A 26,106-nucleotide genomic window follows, 5' to 3' on the forward strand; every position below is an offset into this window, starting at 1 on the left:
AAACCTTAAAAATACCGAAAATCGGGAGGTACAGTTCTATGGGGGCTATATCAAAACGTGGACCGATATATTCCATTTTCAATACCAACCATCCTGCAAGTAATAAAAACTTCTGTACCAAATTTTGACTCTCTATCTTTAAAATTGCGAGCTGTATCTTGATTTCAACAGACAGACGGACGGACTGACGGACATGGTCAAATCGACATAGAATTTTATGCTGATCAATAATATATATACTTTATAGGGTCTCCGACGAATATTTCGATGTGTTACAAACGGAATGACAAATTTAATTATACCCTCCATATGGTGGAGGGTATAACAATACAAAACAGTGTAAATTAAGACTAAGCGATAAAATCGATACAGTAGTTGTTGTTACAAAACTAATACAAATAAACTAAATGCTTAATAAAAATTTACGTTACAAATCAAATTCTTAAATTAACAGAAATTCATCCAAATTTACTTAAATCTACCAGTTACATTCCACGGTCCTCTTGAGCCAACTTTAAATAATGAAAAGAAATAGGGAGTTTTTGCGAATTCATGCGAACTACAAGGTTCATATATCGGATTCTGAAACTACAAGGTTCACAGATAAGAAATATCAAAAAACAAAAAAAATCACCGGTCAAAGTTCACATTTTTAGGGTTTTATTAGCTTTTCACCATTTTGCTTGGAAACCGCAAGTCCTATCGAAGGAGATTAGAAGAAATGTTGTAGCAGAGAATGTTCTCTGGGATTGGGTTTTATGATATTTTCGTAGGTTTTACCATTTTTGATATATCGAAGTTCAAATTGGGACAATTCACTGACTGTATCGTCTCCTTATAAAACAATGTCATAACTGCAGTTTCCCAACTTAAACATATATATATATATATATATATATATATATATATATATATATATATATATATATATATATATATATATATCTTAAAAATGGTACAACCTAGGAAAAAAACTACGAAAGCCAATCTTGTTTAGAATTTTCACAGCTATAAAATTTTCTCCAGTAACATTTCGTTATCGTTAGCGTTTCCAAGCAAATCTTGGAAAGCTAAAAAAAAATACAAATGTGTTCAGTCAAAAATTGTAAAACTAGAAACAAATCATAACGGCCAATCCTCTAGAGAATTTTCACAGCTACAACATTTTCTTTAGCGCGAATTCGATAGGACTTGTGGTTTCCAAGCAAAATCGCGAAAATCTAAAATAAACCTAAAAATCTTAACATTCACCGCGATTTATTTAAAAATCCCTCTAGCCACTTTTTCTTGTTTTTGGATTTTTCTCATCTATGAACATTGCTGTTTCAATATCCGCCAAAACTTCCCAGATGTAAGCGGTTTTTGTTTAAAGTTAGTTAAGGCGCACAGTACATGACGTTATTTTATAAGGCGGCGATACAGCCAATTTGAACTTTTATATCTCAAAAATGGTAAAACCTACGAAAATATCATAAAGTACAATCTTGTAGAGAATTTTCACTGCTACAACGTATTCCTTAGTTCCATTTTGATAGGGCTTGCGCTTTCCCAGCAAAAACGTGAAACCCTAAAAAAATCCCTAAAGATGTGAACTTTGGCCTAGATTTATTTAAAAAGCGCTACGGCGATTTTTTTTTTGCTTTTTCTCATCGATAAACATTGAAGTTTCAGAATCTGCACAAACTTCCCAGGTGTAAGCTACTTTCATTTAAAGTTGGTTCAAGGGCATCGTGATTCGTAACAACACTATGAAACAAGCTTGTGTGAGGGAGGTATCCAAAAATGTTGTCCGATATAGACCCTAGTGAATTTGACGTACATTTAAAAGCAATTTAACGATGTGCAAAGATTCCCTGAAAATAAATACTCATTTCCTAAGTCATTTGGTGCAAATCCCAACAAAAGCTGTCGTGGCCCACATAGTCCATATTCCGTCCTGTTATATTGTTTTAAGAAATACTGCGATGTGCAAATTTTGAACCCAATCAGTAGACAGCATATTTTTGGCTTCTGATTAAATTGCAATCGAAACATATTACATATGCAAAAATACGCATAAATTTTCGTATGCAACAATTATTTCAAACATATCTTCAAAAATTGTTATCTGTAAATTTTTTCCGTTTTAAATAAAGAAATGTATAACCACATCCCCAACTTTCAAAATACCGGAAATCGGGAGGGACTGTTCTATGGGAGTTATATGAAGACGTGGGTGGACCTATACCGAAAAATTTAAGGTCTAAAATTGTATACCCCCAACGAAGACTTAATACAAAATCTCAGCCATTTCAGAGGGATATTGAGGCCACAACCTTCAAAATACCGGAAATCGGGAGGTACTGTTCTATGGGAGCTATATTAAGACGTGGACCTATACCGACAAATTTCAGGTCTAAAGTTGTATACCCCCAACGAAGACTTAATACAAAATCTCAGCCATTTCAGTGAGATATTGAGGCCACAACCTTCAAAATACCGGAAATCGGGCGGTACCTTCTATGGAGCCTATATGAAGACGTGGACCTATATCAAAAATTTTGGATGTAAAGCATTATACCCCCAACGAAGACTTGATACCCAATTTCAGCCATTTCAGTGTTATATTGAGGCCACCACCTTAAAAATACCTATAATCGGGAGGTACCGTTCTATGGGCGCTATATGAAGACGTGGACCTATAGCGACAAATTTCAGGTTGAAAGTTGAAGTATTTTACTGTTGCCAACATATTGTTTAACCGAATTCGTTGTAATCCGGTACCAGGAGTTGTTATTGCATAGTAAACCTCCCCGCGAGAAACTGTCAATATTGGTCCATGATTTGCCATACCCCCACATATGATTTCTATCTCGTTTTAATGTATTTTACAGATATTTAACAAATTCTAAACGGATTAGGCTTTAATAGTGAACTCCGAGTGGCCATTCTTGCGATTTTTTTAAAGTAACTTTAAACTTTAAGGAAATCCATACATCTATATTAAATATTTTCATTTTGACCGATATTATAAGCAAAATATATGACAACCCTTGAAATTTAGAGACATTTTCATAACTAGAAAAAATGAAGCTAAGGCAATTTAGCAAATGATTCAACTTAATTTAAGGCGTTAATAATAGTCCTTTGTTTCATAAATTCCCTTAGAATATAACCATTTTTCTCATTTTTAAATACAAATTTTTCTTCAAAATTAGTCATGTTTTTGAGGCTTTTTCTCTTTAAGAACCGCAAAAAATTAAAAAAAAAAAATAAGTTCAGTTTCGAAAAATTTGGAAGGTTTTGAAGCGATTTGCATTTTTAAATTTTTAAAACGATGTCATGATTTTTTTTATTTTTGTCGTTGGGCGCATCCACTCTGCATCCTGACCATATATGTATTTGCATAGGATTGCGCTGTCTACCAATCAGTTACTCCCTTCGAGAGTTATGGTGAGCACAATTTTAGTGGACTTAAATTAAGTTGAAGGTACCGTTATTTGAGAGCTATATCAAAACGTAAACCGGTATAGCCCATCTTCGAAATTGATTTAAGTTCAGACCCAAGACACATGTGCACAAAATTTCAGCCCGCTAACTCAACTCATTCTTAAAATAGAGTAATTGCAAAATACGGCCGGACCGACTGACAGACGGACGAGCGGACATGGCTGAATCGACTTAGAATTTTACACTGATCAATCTAGAATATATATTAGAGTGGCCCAAAAAAAAAAAAAACATTTTTTTTTTTGATTTGCTAAAAGTACAAGGCCGCCATTTCTGCCATACAGGAAATACGATGGATTGGGAAAAGTGTCGCAACAACACCTAAAGGTGACGCACTGTATTGTAGCTGTCATGACGCAAAGCATGAGTTGGGTTGCGGATTTGTAGTTGGTCGGAGGTTAAAACATATGGTCTCGAGCTTCACCCAAGTAAATGAAAGACTCGCTACAATTCGATTAAAAGCAAAATTCTTCAACGTCAGCTTTGTTTGCGCTCATGCTCCCTCTGAAGACAAGAACGAACAGACCAAAGGTATATTTTACGAGCGTTTAGAAGAAACTTATGACCGATTTTAATGCCAAAATTTGAAAGGATAATATCTTTGGTCCAACAGTCGGGAAATTCAGTTTCCACACCTGAGAATGGAATGGTAGTTAGCAGAACCAGATTTAAGCATTTCGATATTCATAAGGGCCCCTGGCTGTCTCCAGACCAAAGAACAAGTAATCAAATTGATCATTTTGTGATAGATGGAAGACATTCATGAGCGTGTTGGATGTACGCGTTCCGAGGAGCAAACATGGATTCGGACTACTACCATGTTGCAGCAAAGGTACGTAGCCGTCTAAAAGTAACAAATAAATCACGAACAGATACAACGCGGAAGTTGGACATCGGTAGGCTGTAAACACAACAGATAACCACAGCATATTCCACTCAACTAGCCCAATTAATTAATGAAAGCACTCCTCGTCCCGATAACATAGCAGCACAATGACAAAATATTGCCCACTACATGCAAACAGCCGCAAAATCCATACTTGGATACCAGAGACCTTCACCAAGGAATCAATGGTATGACCAGGAGTGTTGTGCTGCTACCGAAGAGAAAAATGAGGCATATAGGGCTACTCTACAATCAGTTGCAACAGGTAGAGCACAAAAGAGGAATCGGGAGAAAATGAAAGGAAAAAACGTCTTTTCTACTGGGAAAAGAGAGAAAACGAAAAGCGGGAATGTCATAAAATCGATATGTACACTAGCTAAAATTCTACGCAAGAGTGAAACATCAAACTGATGGCTTCGGTACAGGTACATTCTACTATAGGAACCATCAAGGTAATTTGGTAATTGATACAGAGGGTGTGCTCAGAAAAAAATTCGGATCCATTAGTTATTATGTAACTCATTACAAAGTAATGTAAACAAAAATAACTACTTATATTACTCCTTACTAAGTTATGAGTACGGTGGTCCAGAGCGTGTGTGTCCGACCACAAATCAGAAGATTGTGTTTTCAACGCTCAGCCGACCGTGTACTTTTTGTTAAAAAAAAACAAAGAAAATTTGGTGGTGCACATGTAAGCACTTAACATGTGGCCTAGTGTGTAGTGTGTTCGGCTACAAATCATAAGTTCGCAAGATCAAATCCAGCAGGGGGCGAAATAAAATAAAAAAGTGAAGTGTGTTGAAATTGAAAACAAATTCCACCTCAACTGTTCTAAAAATAGAAAATATTTTTCAACTTCCAGTGGCCATAGATTAACTAGTTATTCTAGTGGTCATAGAATAACTAGTAATTCAGTGCGACATGCCCTTGTTAAAATAATGGGTTAGTAGGGGGATTTGTAAGTAGTTACGGCTGCCAAAAACCCCTAAAAAACCCATTACTTTGGGAGGATTTTTTTGCTGGCTGGTATCTAATAAAAACGAGGACGACGAAGACATCACAGATCCAATCCCAAAAGATGACATTGAATGTATACCGACCGGCCAAGATAAGGTAAAGACAGCAATAAACCGGCTGAAGAATAATAAGGCAGCAGGAGCCATTTAAAACAGAAAGCGGCACGCTGAGCTAGTTAGCACCATATGAAAGGAAGAACGCATACCCGAAAGGAGATAAGACTGTGTGCTCTAACTCTATGTCTGTAAGTCTGCATCCTATTGCCCATAGCATAATGTCAAGGACATGGTGCGAACTACAAAATCATATGGTCAATGAAATAATTGGGCCATACAATGCGGCTTTAGACCAGGCAACAATTGCCCACATATTTACCCAGCGGCAAATCCTGGAGAATATCCAAAATATGCCGATCGACATTTACCATCTTTTGACCAATTATAGAGCAGAATTCTACCACCCCTTACGTATTTAGTATCCCCGCAAATCTCATTTGGTTTGAAATATGGCATTTTCTGATACATTGTCTTCTGTTCAAATAGGCAACGAAAGGAAATAACTTCGTGTGATCTCTTCAACATCCTTCTGGAAAAGGTTATACGAGGTGCAGATGTTAAACAAATGACACAATTAATACCAACAAACACATATAACTAGCTTATGCTGACGATATAGATAAAGAAGTAACTGATACCTTTAAGAAGGTCCAAGGAGAATCTTTTAAAGTGGGTTTGGTAGTAAACGGCGATAAGATTAAGCTGATGGTATAGACCAGGCAAATTAACAATTGCCCACATATTTACCCAGCGGCAAATCCTGGAGAATATCCAAAATATGCCGATCGACATTTACCATATTTTGACCAATTATAGAGCAGAATTCTACCACCCCTTACGTTCAACGGTATTCCAAGCCATATCTGCATTTAGTATCCCCGCAAATCTCATTTGGTTTCGAAATATGGCATTTTCTGATACATGGTCTTCAGTTAAAATATAATAGAACTTCGTCAGCGAACCTCGAGTGATCTCTTCAACATCCTTCTGGAAAAGGTTATACGAGGGGCAGATGTTAAACAAATGACAAAATTTATACCAACAATCACATGTAACTAGCTTATGATGACGATACAGACATCATGGATTGTTCAGTAAAAGAAGTAACTGATACCTTTAAGTAGGTCCAAGGAGAATCTTTTAAAGTGGATTTGGTAGTAAACGGCGATAAGATTAAGCTGATGGTATCGACGCGAAACACGCCCATAGAACTCGGACCAACTGTGGAAATTGGTTCCTTTAATTTTGATGTAGTTAAATATATTGTCTACCATAACAACAACAAAAAACATAAGTTGCGAAATTCTAAGAAGAGTTGTATACTACTTTGGCTTAAGTAAGCAATTTAAAAACAAAGTTCGCTAGGGCCATGTCATAAGAGTGAGCGATTATGAACCCGCTAAAAGGCGCATATATACGTTATTACGTTATTGTTATCTTACACATCCATACATATATCCATAATATTTTTGGGATAAGAATACTGTGCGGGAAAACCCTCCCAATGACAAAAACGACGAAGTGAAAATTGAGATGAGTACGGATGTGTGAATGAAGGCTGATGAAACTGTCTGTAATCAACATATTTCCGTAGTGAAACTGTGCAGTTAATTGAAGGTCACATCGAATGTAATAGTAAAAAATAAATACTGAAGAAACATATTTGAATGCAAGACATACGTACAAATGAAGGATAGGTTGAATTGGTGTTCATTTTCTTTGGAGGCTAAATATGGACGTGATAAATGTGAAGCAAATCTGGCATGGGATATACAAAATATAAGGGGAATGGCGTAGAACATTAAAATATTAAAACAAATAAGCTTAAGGGATCTTTTCTTAAAACTAAAATAATTCATGTAGAATTAACGGATGGAAACTACCAGGACCGGCAAAAATCTGTTATTTTACAAATTTCTGTCAAATTTATAAAGGAAAAATTGAATAAATTTAAAATAGTAGACTTGCGGGTTCTTGGACAGAGCAAGTATTTACAATGAACTTCTCGCAACGGACAAACAAAATGAATTTAATGTATATAAGTACGACAACTCCCAAATTGAGGCAAATGATATGGAATCTTTTCTATAATCTCAAATTTTGTACAAAATATTGTACCCATCATCAACTTTAGTTATTCACCGTCGGCTTTTTAAGAGTTTTTGGTCATTATTTAAGAAAGTTTGAACTTGCCTATGAAAAATAAATAAACGTAATTAGGACCTCTAAGAGTACCTTTGGATAAAGTTCCGAAGTACAGACTTTTCTAAGCGCAAAATGTGCCTCATCAAAATATTGTTTTTAGAACCGAAGTATGTTTGGACGAAATCCATTTCAATCAATTTGGAGTTGATTTAACCATGTCCGTCTGTCTGGCTGGCTGGAGCGCACGATAACCTTCGAACGGATCAACCGATTGGGTTTAAAATGTGGCGTTGGTAATATTGTGTCATATCGATCCACTCCTTCGTTGAAAACTTTTAGCTAAAATGGTGCGTACGATAACACTCGAAGGCAGTAAGCCGATATGGTCCATACTTTGTGCATAGTAATATTTCTACGAGATATATATATACATATCAGGTTCGAATATCTCCCTTAGGTACCTCCCACACAAAATATCGGCAAAGTGCAGTTTAAGACCTACTTTCAAAGTGATTTTATTTTTTTGTAACAACTTGCATTCGCTTCCCCCTTACGATGGTACAAGTTTTTTAAGGGCAAGTCTATAAATCCTGAGAAAATGGCCCTAAAGCCTAAAGCTACTTTTCGGTTATGTGTGTGTGAGAAAGTAAGCCCGTAGTCACACGTACACATTTTTCGGTAAAGTAAAATGTATTTTTTATATTTTTATAACTCCCATATAATGTTACCACGCGATTTAAGGTATTTTAAGGATTTTAGCTACAGTGCTGCTCAAAACATTTGCAACTGGAATGACTACTTCACTTTTTATATAGTTGTGAGGTAATTTATGAATTTGAAATGTAAATATTTTTGTAGGTTGATTGTTTATTGACCCCTTTTTAAAAATTTAAAAAAGAATACACGAAACAAAGCTTGGACTCACTTTTGGTCCTGCTCAAAACATTTGCAACATAGAAAATTTGATTCAAAATCTGAAGATAGGGTTTGTGTTTTGATAATATATTGTGAGTTTAACCTTTTATTTATTATCTGGACATAGCATATAGGTAACGTAATTTGGTGACTATGTGGGTTCGAGTCCTTGGCTTTCCTTTTTCACTTGCAAATAATTTCCGATCATCAAGCTCAACTCTAAACGAGAAAATTAATAAAAAAAAAAATCATTAAAAATGATATTCGCCCTAACAGGCAAAATTTCAAAAAATAAAAAACAGGCTGAGCCCTGCTGGGATTTGAACCCACGTCCTTGAAAACATATCAAAAAATGTTGTCACGACGTGTTAGCGTTCAAAGCCAAAACTCATAACTTCAAAGGCAGCGCAAAAAAGCGTTTGTCGTGAAGAAAATACATTTCTGTGGCCAAGTATCCGCGTAAATGTATAAAACACATTTGCATTTGAAAAACGATAAGTTCTAGGACAGAGAAGCCATTACATAGTCGATATGTCCGAAGATTTGCTTTACCTCCAATGAAAAAAGGAAACGTAATTTGGTGATTATGTGGGTTCGAGTCCTTGGCTTTCCCTTTTCACTTGCAAATAATTTCCGATCATCAAGCTCAACTCTAAACGAGAAAATTAATAAAAAAAATCATTAACAAGTAAAAAAGTATCAGTCGGCTTTGCCGACAGAAATATACCCTCAGCCTGTGCAAATTGAAACACTTTTTTTACAAAAAACTTATGTATTTAGGGGGTTTCAAAATTTTGGTCGTATGAACCGACAAAAATGTTGATTAGGATTAAAGTTCAAAAATTTTGCGGAAAAGGTACTTAAAGCAATGGACCGACATAGACCATGGGGGTGCCATAGGGGGTTTTTACACCCTTCGGGCTGTTTTCTCAAGAAGTATGGACTTGCCCCTGAAACAACTTTAACCATCGAAATTGAAGCAGCGAATGTAAGTTGCTTCAACAAAAATCAAAGTGATTCAATAGCAGGTCTTAAAGTGAACTTATCCAAAATTTTGTGTGGGAGGTACGGGATGGAGTGGACAAATTTAGTACATATTCGAACCTGATCTATATCTGGTAGATATTATGAGAATGTGTAAAGTATGGACCAAATCGTTCACTCCCATCAAGAGTTATCGTGCGCACAATTTTTCCGAATATTTTTGAACTTTTGTGGGATAGGTACCTGAAGGAGTGGACCGATATGTCTTATCTACGAACTTAAACTAAGTTTGGAAACAATATTACGAATTTTGGCCGGAATCGGCATTTCTGTTCGAGAATTATCTTGCGCTTCCACCCATAAACATGGTGTCATAGGGTTTGTTTTTCAATTTTTAGACTATTTTTCAGGAAGTATGGACTTGCCCCTGAGGAAACTTGTACCTTCGTATAGGGAACAGTGAATACAAGATGTTACAACAAAGACCAAGGCGATTCGTGAGCAGGTCCTGAACTTTTCCGAAATTTTGTGTGGGAGGTACTCGAAGGAGTTTAGAAATTTCATAATGAGCAAAGTATGGACCAAATCGGTTACTCCCTTCAAAAGCTATCGTACGCACAAATTTTCCGAACATTTTCGAACTTTTGTGGGGGAGGTACTGGAAGGAGTGGATCGATATAATCCATCTTTGAACTTGAACTAAGTTTTGACAAAATATTACGAAAGCCAAATTTTGGACCGAATCGGCAGGTCCGTTCGAGAGTTATCTTGCGCTCCAACCACTACACACGGTGTCATAGGGTTTTTGTAACTTTCAGGCTATTTTCTCAGGAAGTATGGACTTGCCCCTAATGAAACTTACAGCCTCGTGTAGAGGAAGCAAATACAACTTGCGTAAACAAAAATCAAAGCGATTCGAGACCAGCTCCTAAACTGAACTTTTCCGAAATTTTGTGTGGGAGGTACCCGAAGGAGTGGACCGATTGAGTCCATATTGGAAGCACATCTAAGTTTGGTAGAAATTACACGATGTGCAAAGTATGGACCCAATCGGTTATTCCCTACAAGAGTTATCGTGCGCACAAGTTTTGCGAGAATTTTTGAACATTTGTGGGGGAGGTACCTGAAGGAGTGGACCTATATGGCCCATCTTCGAAATTAAATCGAATGGACAAAATATTGTAGGGTTGACCAGCAACCTGTTGTGGTTATTGTTGTGGAGGCATATAAACTTCTCTCTTCTTGTTGTAAAGGACCTGCCTATGTGGGTTGCCGGCGCTTACAAACGCCACTGGCTCTAAAAGGTTTTTACTGTTTTGCAGGCACAACTAGTTGCCAGTGGAATTTCCTTTAAGCTCAAATAAGAAAGCTAGTTTTAGTTTTACTGGAAGTGTTAAAGCCGGTTTAGGCTCTGTATAACTTCTGACTTTATTTTCAAAATCATCGTCCTTATATATTAAACATAACGGTACTTAATCCTAGATTTTGTTTACTTAACCTATTCTTAAACATAACAAAAACAATCCTTAAATCTACAGCTGTCAATCAGCTGATCTACTTAACATACTACAGATGATCGGTATTAGGGTAGTTCACACTGAGCAATATATCATTAAACAACAACTATCACTACACCCTCACCCTTTAAAAAAATAATTTTTACTTTAGGAAAAATTATTTAATATTACCAAATTCAATATAAATATTACATATTTCTTATTTCAAATTCTGATTCCATTTTTTCAAAATATTATTATGATATTTCTTCATTCTTCCATTTACATCTATTACAGTATTGACTCCATCAGTACTTATTACTTTATAAGGACCTAAATACGGTGATTGATATTTCTTTCTATTTATCAATCTTAACAGGACTAAATCGCCTTTATTTAATTTCAGTGGGTTAGAAGTTTCGGTTTTTGCAATTCTTTTAAACTTTGACTTTTTTTTTACAAAGAGATTTTAGATTTACAAAGAGAAAATCTAAGCCTTTGTTTCATTTCATTTGCATAATCTTCAATGTTATAAAACGTTGACTCTTTTCTAATTTCATCATTTGGTAGATATGGCAATTTGCCAAAAACTAACTCATAAGGAGTATAGTTTGTGTCGACATGTGGTGTCGTATTGTAAGCGAAAGTAAAATACGGAATCCAAACGTCCCATTCATCATCTTGCGAAAAATTAAGTAGAAATTCATTAAGAACTCTATGATTTCTCTCCACCGAACCCAAAGTTTCATGGTGATAAGGAGTGCTAAATATTTGTCTAATTTGCAATAAACGACATACTTCAGTCATTAACTGATTAGAGAACTCCGTACCGTTATCGGACTTTAGAGTTTTAAAATTGCCATAAATTAAAATAAATTTCTCTACTAGAGTCTTTGCTACCGTTCTTGCATCCTTTGTCTCCATTGGACAAGCCACTATATATTTAGTTAGATCACACTGTATTGTTAATACGTATCTGTAGCCATTTGATAATCGTAGTGGACCTACTGTATCTACCGATACTACCTCAAAACTAGTCCCGGGCGTATCTGTTAATGTCATAGGTTCTTTAGTATGTTTAGTTTGTTTGTTGATTTTGCATTGTGGACAGTTTAAAATATATCTCTTTATCATTTTCGACATATTTTTCCAAATATATCGTTGTCTGATCTTTAGGGTCGTTTTCCTGACACCTAAATGTCCTCCATGTGTTGAATCATGGTATTCCGATATTAATTTCAATTGTGTATCCTTACAGTTAATTCTTTCGGGATCTTGGTACAAAATTATTCGTAAATTAGTGTTTCGTTCTTTTTGTAATTTGTTGAATAATGTTTTGAATTCTTCTATGGCCATAGATTTAAATATTTCATCGTTTTTATTCACTGCTAACTCACGTATTTTTTGTTCGTGTGTTTTTGTTATCAGTTTCCCCAAAGTCATCTCCGTGCTCATTGGATTATAGCTGTAACTCGCCGTGATTATATCTTTACCAATCTCAATTCTTGGTTTACGTACATATACGTTTATTTAGTAAAAATTTAAGTTTTCTCATATTCTTTATATCAGTAAGAGATGTACATTCCCAAATCAAAAGTTGATCAGGCAATCCGTGTTTTTAGCATCGAGCAGCTTCTGCTTGCTCCTGGTAATAGCTAAAATCTTATGGTCGGGTGTTGTGGGAATCATAGCCTTCAATGTTTCGCTATTAAGACTTATCCTGGACAATGCGTCAGCGTTACTGTTCATCTTTCCTTTTTTATAAACGATCTCAAAATCGTAATCACACAAATCCATGGGAATCCTTGTCATCTTTGAGGAAGGATTTCGATAGGAAAAAAGTGAAACCAGGGGTCTATGGTCAGTAACGACTATGAATTTTCTGCCATAAAGATATGGTCTGAAAAAATTAATTCCCCAGTGTATAGCAAGTAACTCCTTCTCGATGACTGGTTTGTTAAGATCATGCTTCAAAAGGGTAGCGCTGGCATATGAAATCGGTAAATCCTTTCCAATTTCGCCCTGAGATAACACTGCTCCCAAAGCATAATTCGATGCGTCTGTAGTCAACACGAATGGTTTTGAAAAATCGGGGTATTGAAGTATTGGGGGTTCCAACAAACAGTTTTTCAATGTATCAAAAGCTCTCTGGCATTCAGGGCTCCATACAAATTTCTTGTTTTTCTTCAGAAGTGCATTTAAACTCCTCGCCTTTTCTGCAAAATCAGGTATAAATCTTCTATAATAGTTGCAGAATGCCACGTATCTCCTTACTTCATCTACGCTCGTCGGTACTGGGTAATTCTTGATAGCCTTATCCTTGGCTGGATCGGTTTTCACACCTTTATCGGTTATGAGGTGTCCCAAGTAAACTACTTCAGGTTTTAAAAAACTACACTTCGTAGCATTTAATTTTAGATTGAATCTGCGTAATCTTCGAAAAACGTTGGACAGGTTCTCATTATGGTCTCTTAATCCAGAGCCAAAAACAATTATATCGTCTACATAGAGGAATGCGGATGCGTCCAATCCACTTAAAGCTATTGTAAGCATTCTCTGAAAACTGTTTGATGAAATTTTTAAACCAAAAGGTAATCGTTTAAATTGGTAATGTCCATTTGTTGTTGAAAAAGCTGTGAGCGGGCGTGAATCTGTGTGCAAGTTTATCTGATGGAAGGAACTCGTCATATCCAAAGTTGAAAAGTATTTGGCTCTTCCCAGCCGATCTAATACATCCTCAATTCTTGTTAACGGGAACTTATCATTAACGATTTTGTCATTCAGCTTTCTGAAATCAACTACCAATCGCCACTTCTTTTTATCATCAGTTGATTTCTTTGGTACCACCAAGAGTGGTGAATTGTATGGACTTATGGAATGTTCTATTATATCTTCCTTCAGCAGTTGTTCGACCTGTTTGTTCATTTCTTCCACTTGCGTTTGAGGAAGTCTATAGTTTTTTATGTATACAGGTGAGGAATCAGTCGTTTGTATTTGTAGTGTATAAAAATTGTTGACACTTAATTGATCTCCGGGTAAATGAAAAACATCTTGAAACTCCTCAAGAATTTCACGAATCGACCTTACTGCGTATGGGTCATTTGTGCCGATATCCAAACCATCAAGTAATGCCGTAAATCTGCTATCATTCTTTCCTGCAGCCTTAGAGTAGTATATGTGATAATCCTTCAAAGAGTGCAACTTGCAATCGAGTTCACGTATACTCATGTCTTCATCGGTTGTGTACAAAATCTTGACATGGACTTTACCACGTGCTGGCACCAGACAATTGGCTAGAAAAACACCTTCTGATATCTCTTTGTTGAGTATTATGCTATCCTCTTCTACTCTTATATCAAGCGGTAGAATCGCTTCTGATCTCGCTGGTATTGATAATTGTTTATTCTGTGCTGGTTTGGCATTCATTAGTATTACAATATCTCTATTGTTTACATTAAATGTTATGGTATGCGTCTCAAAATCTATCTTGCAAAAATATTTTGTTAAAATATCTCTCCCAATGATTCCATCTGTTGGTATGGGAAAATCTTCATCAATTATGTAAAAATTGTGAGACAATGTTTCCTCATCAATCTCCAACTTCAGTTCTGATGTTCCAATGCATTGAATAGCTTCTTTTGTAATTCCAGTTAATCGCGCAGTATTACTAGTATCTACCTATGAAGTTGTACGTTTGCAAATAGAAATATCAGCTCCGGTATCTATCAAAAACGTTAAACGCTTATCCTTGCATTTCAGTGAGATAAAAGCGTTTGTCATCAAAGCTACATTGAAGATTCTCAATTTTGGGCCTCCTGGATGAATTCTTCGTTCATCCGGCCGTCCAAGTTTCCCTGTTGGCATGTACACGGGAAAGCTTTATAACCTCTGCCTTCGTAATTTTTGTACCGCTGATCTTTAAAATTGTTATCCCCACGATTGCCGTTTCTGCGGTTGTTATATCCTGTATTCGTACTATTGTTTCGGCTATTGTTTCCTTGGAAGTTGTTACCATTATTATTGTAACCACGATCCGAGTTTTTCCAGTTTTCTGGATTACCATAATTTCTTTTGTTACCGACATTATTATTGTATAGAGTATTAGTCCCAATTTACATTAGGCGAGTTTACTTGCGGCAATTGTCAGTTTGTAGGTGAGAGAGGGTGCTGAGAGGCAAAGGGTTACCATATGCCTCACCTCTCTCTCCTACAAAATGACAATTGCCGCAAGTAAACTCGCCCAATGTAAATTGGGACTTATTATTGTATCGAGTACTGTTATTGTATCGTGTGCCGTAATTGTCTCTGTTCGACCTATTGTAATTGTTACTATTACGCCTAAAACCGTTATCGTTCCCATAACTCCTATCCTGCGCATTTGATCTGATTCTCCTACTTACAGAAAATACGTTCTTTGTATCCAGACCTAAGCTCTTCTCAGCTGTGATACATCTCTCGGTCGCCTCATTCAAACTTGTTGGCATATTCGCCAATAAAATAGATTTATATTCTGGGTTAACTCCTTTCATAAAGACGTTCAGAGCCATGCTCTCACAAACTTTATATATCGCATTCTTAGTCTCCTGAGATGGATTTTTCAGATTCGATATTTCAAACCTGCTTAACTCATCACAAAGCTCAGAAATCTTCTCTCTAAATGAAGTCATTGATGAATTTCTTTGTGTAGTCGTTCCTAATTCAGTTAATAACTGTTGTAGCGTTCTTGGATTCGGATATGCGCTTTCTAATGCCTTCTTCAACTGTGAAAATGTCGTTGGCTTATTCGAACGACCTAAAATACTCCTTACTTGGGTCGAAAGTTTGAAATTGTAGACGTACTTAACGAATAACTCTCTATCTCCTTCTTGAATTAAATCATGTAATAATTCTGCTTGTGAAATAAAATCTTCTAAATATTTAAATTCACCTTTAAAAACATGCAAATTCTTGCTCACCATTGACATGTCAAATTGTGCCATTTTTACTAAATTAACTTGTTCCTCTTTTATCTTTAACTCTTTCAATAAAACCGAGATTTCTATTTTTAATTCATTGAAATATGCTTTTAACTGGAAATCATCATCGTTTTCACATCGATAATCATTCACCGTATTTACTAGTTCATTTAATCTACCAAATTTTTCCTCAATATAATTCTTTGTAAAAATTCTATTCTTGCTCTTCTTTAAATTTATTTTTAATTTTGCCAATACATACTTGTATCTCCATTTAATTTTATAATTCATTTAATTTTTCCATAATCAAACTTAACTCGTTATATTCTCCTTTAAAAAAAAAATTGCATAGTATAAAGGACCCTTAACATTTATTCAAATTCTAACGGCCAAACAGTGCCGAATTAAGAAACACAGGGTTGCAAATACAGCTGAACGGGTACCAAGTACTCGTTAATCTATAATTCACAAAATATATATCACTACTATTTGTTTCTTTTAGTACCAATTTACATTAGGCGAGTTTACTTGCGGCAATTGTCAGTTTGTAGGTGAGAGAGGGTGCTGAGAGGCAAAGGGTTACCATATGCCTCACCTCTTTCTCCTACAAAATGACAATTGCCGCAAGTAAACTCGCCCAATGTAAATTGGGACTTAGTTTCTATCAACAACGTGTCGTGATTATTATTATTGTTTATTTTTTGTGAAATATTTAATGTTTGACAAAAAGAAATGTGTTCAAATCGTGATTTAACAATTCCTTAAATATATGTCTTCTGATTTAAAGTGATTAAATGCTACAATCAACATATTTTATTGTATGTGTGTAATTTGGTGTTTTGCTTTGATTTCATATTCATGCTTATGATGTTTTTGTATTCTTAATAGAAGTGTTCTTCTTCTTTTTTTTAAATAAAACAATTTACGTTTGTTTCTTTATACATATTTTTACAAAAAAATAAAAGAAAATTTATACATGTTTTTTTGTGTTTTATTTATTCATTTTGATTTGAATTTTGTGGATTTCTGCCCTTCTTCATCTCAGCTTCTAGGTCATTTATCTGTTCCCAAATTTTCGAGGCTTTTTGCCAAGATGGTGGAGGATCTGCGTTGACGATTTCTTTAAGCGCTGCCAGTTGTCGGCGCAGGCGAACAATTTTGCCTCCTCTGCGATGCTTGGGCTTCTGCGTAGGGGGAATTTGCGTTAGCTTCTCTTCTTTCCTTCTTTGCTGGCGCCTGAAATATTCCTCGACTGTTAATCGTCTTGGGCCTTGGGGTAAATCTTCACTCTGGGAGTTGCTAGTGGATGTTGTGGCCGTGTTCGGCAGGATCGCCATGTAGGGTTGACCAGCAACCTGTTGTGGTTGTTGTTGTGGAGGCATATAAACTTCTCTCTTCTTGTTGTAAAGGACCTGCCTATGTGGGTTGCCGGCGCTTACAAACGCCACTGGCTCTAAAAGGTTTTTACTGTTTTGCAGGCACAACTAGTTGCCAGTGCAATTTCCTTTAAGCTCAAATAAGAGAGCTAGTTTTAGTTTTACTGGAAGTGTTAAAGCCGGTTTAGGCTCTGTATAACGTCTGACTTTATTTTCAAAATCATCGTCCTTATATATTAAACATAACGGTACTTAATCCTAGATTTTGTTTACTTAACCTATTCTTAAACATAACAAAAACAATCCTTAAAACTACAGCTGTCAATCAGCTGATCTACTTAACATACTACAGATGATCGGTATTAGGATAGTTCACACTGAGCAATATATCATTAAACAACAAGTATCACTACAATATTTCGATACCCAAAATTTGAACCGAATCGATTGATCCGTTCGAGAGTTATCGTGCCCACCAGCCAGCCAGACCGACAGACAGACGGACGGACATTGCTAGATCTACTCAAAATTGTCTGAAACGGATATCGTACAAACATACTTGGGGTCTAAAACCATTATTTCGATGAGGTACATTTTTGGTCGTATCAAAGTGTAAATACCCTCTTTAGCCTAAAGGCTGAGGGTATAAAAATTATCTTCGCCCTAACAGGCAAAATTTCATTAATATATCCTTTTGAATCCTGTCTCTAAGGATAATTTATAAATACAAAAGTTTTATTAGATTTTAATAGTGTAGAGTCCATTTTAGGGTCCCGAAACCTTTTATATGAATTCAGATCACTTAAGCTGATCGGGTCCGATAAGAACACAAAAAATATTTCCAAAAAGTTGTTACTTTTACGTGGTTATACATGCGTATAGTGGCGTTATTATGCCAAAAACCCCTCTTATACATATTATATGTCTGGTTAGCTTTTAACTCCAATAAATATCTCGACCTCATGCCTCTAGTACCATGTCTGTCCATAAAAATACCTCCAGGGCAATATAAAACAACATCTTCGTTTTGGGTCAACTTTTTTGTATAAGGGGACAAATCCGGTTATCATTCGACTTGGTGATCAAGTACATTTTTATACCCTCCACCATAGTATGGAGGGTATATTAAGTTTGTCATTCCGTTTGTAACACATCGAACTAATCATTTGCGACCATATAAAGTATATATATTCTTGATCAGGATAAAATTCTAAGACGATCTAGCCATGTCCGTCTGTCTGTCCGTATGTCGGTCTGTTGTAATCACTCTAGCGTCCGCAATAATTGAGTTAGAGTGCTGAAATTTTGCACCCTAGGGTCTTTTTTCCATAGGCAGGTCAAGTTCGAAGATGGGCTATATCGGTCCACTCTTTGGTATAGCCCCCATATAACGGTACCTCCGGATTTGAGGTATTTTGACGTTCTTCGCCACATTTGCAGACCGAATTAGCTATAATTTGGCACTAAGGGTTCCTAGTGATCAACAAACTTATATCCTAAAGGATATGGGTATAGGTTCATGTTTTGGTATAGTCCCCATATAACGGTACCTCCCGATTTTCGGTATTTTGAGAATTTTAGCCACAATTTTTAACCGAACTATCTGCAATTTGACATTTGAGGTTCTCAGTGGTCATGAAACATCTCCACGAAACATCGTCAACATAGGTCCATGTTTTGGTATAGCCCCCATATATCGGTACCTCCCGATTTTCGGTATTTTGCGAATTTTAGCTACAATTTTTAACCGAACTAGCTGTAATTTGCCATTTGAGGTTCTCAGTGGTCATGAAATATATCCACTAAACATCGTCAACATAGGTCCATGTTTTGGTGGTCATGAAACATCTCCACGAAACATCGTCAACGTAGGTCCATGTTTTGGTATAGCCCCCATATATCGGTACCTCCCGATTTTCGGTATTTTGCGAATTTTAGCTACAATTTTTAACCGAACTAGCTGTAATTTGCCATTTGAGGTTCTCAGTGGTCATGAAATATATCCACTAAACATCGTCAACATAGGTCCATGTTTTGGTGGTCATGAAACATCTCCACGAAACATCGTCAACATAGGTCCATGTTTTGGTATAGCCCCCATATATCGGTACCTCCCGATTTTCGGTATTTTGCGAATTTTAGCTACAATTTTTAACCGAACTAGCTGTAATTTGCCATTTGAGGTTCTCAGTGGTCATGAAATATATCCACTAAACATCGTCAACATAGGTCCATGTTTTGGTATGGCCCTTATAACCGTACCTCCCGATTTTCGGTATTTTGAGAATTTTAGCCACAATTTTTAACCGAACTATCTGCAATTTGACATTTGAGGTTCTCAGTGGTCATGAAATATCTCCACGAAACATCGTCAACATAGGTCCATGTTTTGGTATAGCCCCCATATATCGGTACCTCCCGATTTTCGGTATTTTGAGAATTTTAGCCACAATTTGTAACCGAACTATCTGCAATTTGACATTTGAGGTTCTCAGTGGTCATAAAATATATCCACCAAACATCGTCAACATAGGTCCATGTTTTGGTATAGCCCCCATATAACGGTACCTCCCGATTTTCGGTATTTTGAGAATTTTGCTACAATTTTAACCGAACTAGCTGTAATTTGCCATTTGAGGTTCTCAGTGGTCATAAAACATCTCCACCAAACATCGTCAACATAGGTCCATGTTTTGGTATAGCTCCCATATAACGGTATCTCCCAATTTTCGGTATTTTGAGAATTTTAGCTGCAGTTATTAACAGAACTAGCTGTAATGATCGGTATTTTGAGAATTTTAGCTACAATTTTGTCTATTCATATCCCCCCATATAATTGTACCTCCCGATTTTCGGGAATTTTCAGTGGTCACGAAATTTCTTCACTAAAATTCGTCGACATGGGTCCATTTTTGAGGGTCTTCATTGTTTTGATAAAACTACCCTAAATTTGACTCTTGAAGTTCCCTGCAGCTCTAAAACTTTTCCGCCAAAAAATTTAAAGATTGGTTGACTCTTTGATATAGCCCCGTAGGTGGTACCTTTCACCTAGCTAAACACATTTTTTTAGATTAGATTAGATAACACTGTGCAACAAAATGGAGGTGAAAGTCTGGGGCACGGAAAATTCCTCTTGGGGAAGAAAGGCCTTGGTGACAGATCCGCCGTGAGTCGAACTTCCGCGTTATGGCGTGATGAAATTTTTGTTAGAGACCCTGTGAGCCATCAGGAATTAGCGTTATATCTTTGTTCACTGTTACTTAAGTGCTCTACAAAAACAACAAACAAAGATATAATACTAATTCATGATGGCTTACAGGGTCTCTTGCCAAACTTCATCACGATATAACGAGGAAGTTCGACTCATGGCGCATCTGTCCTTCGGTGTTTTTAATATACACACACCAAGGGCTTTCATCTCCAAAAGGAATTATCTCTGCCCCAACATTTGTGTTCACAGTGTAATTTAAGCAATAGTGGGAGGCAGTAGGAGTCTATCCATTGTCGAAAAGTTGCTCCACCTAAAATTGTGAAAGGACCCTAATTATTCCATTTTAATTAAGACTATTTTATGGTGGAGGGTATAAAAAGTTCGGCCCGGCCGAACTTAACGACTTTTTACTTGTTTCAAGTCATATAACTCAAATATTGATTTAAGTCGACGAAAAATACTCGATTTTATAACTCCAAAATCAATTCGAATTATTTTTTGCAAAATTTGTATGAAAAATTGAATTTTTCCTGGAAATTACTGTTTTCCTAAAATTTGCCTATATTGGTACACCGGTATCTATGGTATGTATCAGAGGGTTTTGTATAGATTTATTGATGTAAAGCCTTTATTTAACGTCTATTGATGTCCTCTGAGGGATCTGCTTAAAATTCGCATCATTATTTGATTATCCTCCTTCCCATCTTATTGCAATTTTAGTACTTTTAACGCGGTATACAGCTTAATTTTAAATATTGTCATGTTCTTATATTTATTTCTGGACTGCGTTGGATCCACAATTTTCAGAAATAAAAATGTTCATATCTTTGATACAAATTTCGGACCATAACTTTTGTTTCTATTAAAAAATTAGAAATGTCTTGTTTTCGACATACTTGTTTGTCAAAATTAAACATAGGCGTCATAAAATGTATTTCTAATGAAAGCTTTTTGCCCCCTTCTTCTGATTAAAAACCATCTTATGCCAAACAATACAAAAAACTCAACAAATATTAGGTAATAAATATTCGAACCAAGGAGTTGCATATGTCTTGAGCAGGCTAAAACACGTGATCCTCCAACATTTCACACATTTCTGTAACATAAGTGTTAAGAACTGAATAATCATTTTAAAATCTTGAAAGTAGGGTCAATAAAGAATCAAATTGTAAAAATATATATGTTTCAAAACATAAAATGTCCTTAAAAATAGTCTTAATGTGATATAGACATCTGAGTTGCAAATGTTTTGAGCAGCACTGTACATTTTTTTAACCGAACTGGCTGAAATTTCAAATTTGAGATTCCCAAGGGCTAAGAAATTTCTCCATTACAAATGGCTCAACGTTTTGGTATAGCCCCCGTATAACGATAGCTCCTATTTAAGGTATCTTGAGGATACCGCCCACATTGCCTTCTATTTGGCGCTTGGAGTTTCAAAAGGTCAAAACACTTCCGCACCAAAAATGATGGATTTTAGCTATATTTTTCGATAAAATTAGCTGAAATTTGAAAGTTGAGGTTCTCAATGACAAAAAAAAAACTTCTCCGCTAAAAATTACAAGATGAGCCAACGTTTTGAGTATAGCTCACATATAATGTTACCTCCCAATTTAAGGTATTATGGGGATTTTTTGCAAAATTTTTTGACCAAACTACATGTAAATTGACATTTAAGGTTCTCATGGGTCCCGAAACTTCTCCACCAAAAATTGGAATAGGCTTCATATAAGGGTACCCCCGATTTTCGACATTTTGAGGATTTTAGCTACAATTTCTAACCGAACTAAATGTAAATTGACATTTGAGGTTATCATTGATCCCGAAACTTCTCCAAAATTATCTATAAAGGTCCACGTTTTGATATAGCCCCCAAATAACGTTTCCTTCCGATTTCAGGTATTTTGAGGATTTTAGGTTCTCAGTGGTATCGAAACTTTTAAATCCAAATTCGTTCACATAGGTCAATTTTTTTGGTATATCCCCTATAAAACGTGACCTCGCAATTTTCGGTATTTTGAGGACTTTAGCTTAAATGTTTAACCCAAAAAGCTGTTTTTTGATATTTGAAGTTTGCAGAGGTCCCGAAACTCCTCCACCATAAATCATCCACATAAGACCATGATTACGTATAATAATAATAATAATTGTTCCACAAACATCCCATGAGGGACAAGTGAGACTTCTCTCATATCAATGAGTGCACCCCCATTCATATTAGCTCAATGATATGGGACCTGCAGTTTATCGCCGAGTCCGAACGGCGTACCTAAGACACCACTTTTGAAGATAAGTTGATTACGTATACCCCCCATAATTTTTGGGCACATTTCGGCCCGGCCGAACTTTTAATTTTTTTTTTAGGGGAAGATCGTTTCAATAATAATTTTAATTAATTTCTCGTTGAAGCCGAGCTTAATGAGCGAAGATTTTTTGCAAATGCAAAAGAAAGCCGAAGATTCGAACCCACACAACCTTCAATAACCTGCAGTGATATTCACACCCTCCCTGCATTCAGAAGGGCTGTGGTTCGATTCCCAGGCCAGGCAACATCAAATTTTTAATGGTCGCAAAATACCCCTCAGTAATGTTGGCAACATTTCCTGAGTATTTCAGCCATGGTGCTTTAAGACGCGTCATTCAAACTGGGCAATAAAAAGTAGGTCACATATCACTGAGCTAATACGAAGCGGGATGCACTCATTGATATGAGGGAAGTGTCCCTTGACTCTTCTGGGTTTATTTGTTGAACAATTAAATTATATATTACTCGTATACATTTATAGCCAATTTTTTAAATTGTTTTAATTTATTCCTCTGCCCCATGGTACCTCCAAAATATTACTGCAAAAATACCAAACCAGCAGCATGGTTTTTTATTTAGCCAATATTGTGTGAATGATAGGTAGATAAAACCTCTTCAACATGCTGTTATCCCAACCCATATTTATTTGGAAAATGTAAATAATTCACACATTTAAATGCAAATGCATACAAAATACCCAAAATACACATATGTAGCAAAACAAGAGGAGTGACACATTTTGTTACGCTGAATAAAAAAGCCTGAAATGAAACACAAACACACACTGACATCAATGTACACTCACCATAACATCAAAGCAAACATAAAACTGAATAAATGAATGCCTTTAAATCCTTAAAAACAAACAACTACTACCAAAACAACAAAACCCCATCAAACAATACTAATGCGAATTCTGTCATTTTCCGTGTTGTGTGCTCTTTTCAGGTTACCAGCTTTACCACCGCCAATAAAAAAGGTACCATACCAATGCCATCCTCTAGTGCGGGGGCACTGCAAAAACACCAACAACACCAAATAGCCACCATTGAAACACCACCGAACAGTGCGGGAGCACTGCCAATGCAAATACCCACAGTTACCTGCGATTTAGCCTCAGATATTTCAACATCCGAGGCCGCCGAAATGGAACCTCATCCGCTAATGTATCCCAATGCTGGTGGTGGCAGTGCTGAGACAGCAGCTGCAGCCATGGGTACATCTGTGCATAGCATAGAAACCACAATAACAACGACAAACAATTCAACACCTAATTGCAAAGACTCTGCGGCATCGTTAAGGGTGAGTACAATAGCCACCGGTCATGGGGCCCTTAATGTACCCGTACCGCCTTCAATGGCTGGAAATAATAACAGCAGTACGGCGACCCTTAACAATAACAACAATGGTTCGTTGCCCACAACGGCGTCGCCGGCAACAACACTAACAGCCACCACAACGCTACTCAACACCAAACCAACAACGACTCTATCCACAACCACCACCAATGAACTAAAGGTTTCACCAGTTGCCGGAAGATGTCGGGCCCTTTCTGTAGGCATCGACACCGATATGGTAAGTGAATTTGATCCTTCAAGTTCCGATTCGGGTGTGGTAAGTCGTTGTGCTGTTGTCAAGCCACTGAAATTTCGTTTATGTCAGCCTATTTTTGGACGCAAATCCAATAATAGACGGCAAAATGAAGGGAAATCAGCCGGTGGTGGTGGCAAAGCTGATGGCGGTACATCATCAACAACGACAACATCCAAGGCGGAAATTGTAAAAGCTGAACTAGAACCTGCCATACCAAAGGTCCAGAAACCCCGCGATCCTGAAAAAGAAAAACGACGAATAGCACGTAAGAAAGAGAAACGGGCCACATTGATTTTGGGTCTTATTATGGGCTCATTTATTGCCTGTTGGTTACCCTTCTTCTTTCTGTACATACTGGTGCCAGCGTGTAGCAACCATTGTCACATACCGGAATCGGCCTTTGCCATTGCCTTTTGGCTGGGATATATGAATTCGGCGTTGAATCCAGCCATTTATACAATTTTCAATAAGGACTTCCGCCGGGCATTTCGACGCATACTATTCAAGTGATGTTTGGCCTATGTGTGCTGTTATCGGTGCGTTCATGCCAGTATTGAAAAGGCAACGGAACGTGCTATGGGCAGCACACCCATGGGTTATAATATGTATCATTTACGACGTTAGATTTGGTTATTTGCTTAAGTTTTTTTTTGTTTAAGTTCAGCGCCATAATCATGTCTGTGGTTCTAGGTTTCGTGTGAATAGCGCCCAATCAAAACGCTAAACAATATTTCAAAATGCAACTGAAAACACCAATAAATCAAAACGTAATCCCATACAGTTAACTCATCATTTAGTAAAATACGAAAGATAGAAGAAAAAGAAATCACAAAAATAAATATTGAAAATAAAAATCTTTTTAATCAGCCAACTAGACGAAATCCATCAATCAAAACAATCAATATTTGCTTTAAGCAAAATAAAAAAATAAGAAATTCAATGTCAAAGGGAAAGAAGTGGCAGCTTTATCACCATAAAACACCACGCCGGGAAAAAGTCAATGTACTTAAAGGCGACAACGGCTGATGTTGGTTATTTGTGAGTCAAATTTCGTTTTTTTTTTTTTAATTTTTACTTTTTTGTTTATTTTGGAATTCGGATTTTTGTTCCTTTTGCTTTGAGACAAAAAATGAAAAAAGCTCATTTTAAAAGCATCAAAAGGCTGTGAAATATATTCAATAATTTTATTTGATTCAATGGTTTTGGTAAATATTTTTGTTTTGTTTTCTTTATGCTCAAGTTGGGTCAAAAAGTAGCTGTTGTTGGTTTCTTTTTTTAAGTAAATAATTAAAACTGGCCATATAACTTTAACGGAAACTCTTAAGTGTATGGTCTATTCTGTTTACACACATAGTAGCAATTTGCTCTTTTACTCCGAATTTGTAATAGCTCAACAAAAAAATGCAAAAAATTTCAGAAAAAATATTTTAATTTGACTAGGGTAGTTTCACTTTTCAATTTTAAAATATTATTACGCAATAAATAGAACAACTACAAACTCTGGATATCAGTGCTAAATAGCAATGCAAGATCAAGCATGCTTTGAAATTTCGTATTGGTTTGTTAACTCAAAAACTTGATGGGTGATTTTTTGGAAAACTTCACTTAAAAAGGCTGAATCTCATGGATTCTCAAGATATCAACATGACAGTTTGGCACAATATGAAGTAGAATG

General features: G+C 36.3%; 1 protein-coding gene across 4 annotated transcripts in view; it reads left to right on the forward strand.

Annotated features, from left to right (window-relative positions):
• The window catches only part of Octalpha2R (alpha2-adrenergic-like octopamine receptor), a 462,839-nt gene extending 437,606 nt beyond the window's left edge, over window positions 1-25,233 (forward strand). For all 4 annotated transcript variants that reach the window (XM_073962358.1, XM_073962356.1, XM_073962355.1 and 1 more), the window contains one exon: window positions 23,787-25,233. In XM_073962358.1, coding sequence (XP_073818459.1) covers window positions 23,787-24,941 — 1,155 coding nt within the window. In that variant the 3' untranslated portion in view covers window positions 24,942-25,233. The remainder of the gene's footprint in view (window positions 1-23,786) is intronic.
• The last annotated feature ends 873 nt before the right edge of the window (window positions 25,234-26,106 follow it).

Source organism: Musca autumnalis, unplaced genomic scaffold (genome assembly GCF_047663935.1).
Source record: "Musca autumnalis isolate F117 unplaced genomic scaffold, ASM4766393v1 scaffold_1, whole genome shotgun sequence".
NCBI lineage: Eukaryota > Metazoa > Arthropoda > Insecta > Diptera > Muscidae > Musca > Musca autumnalis.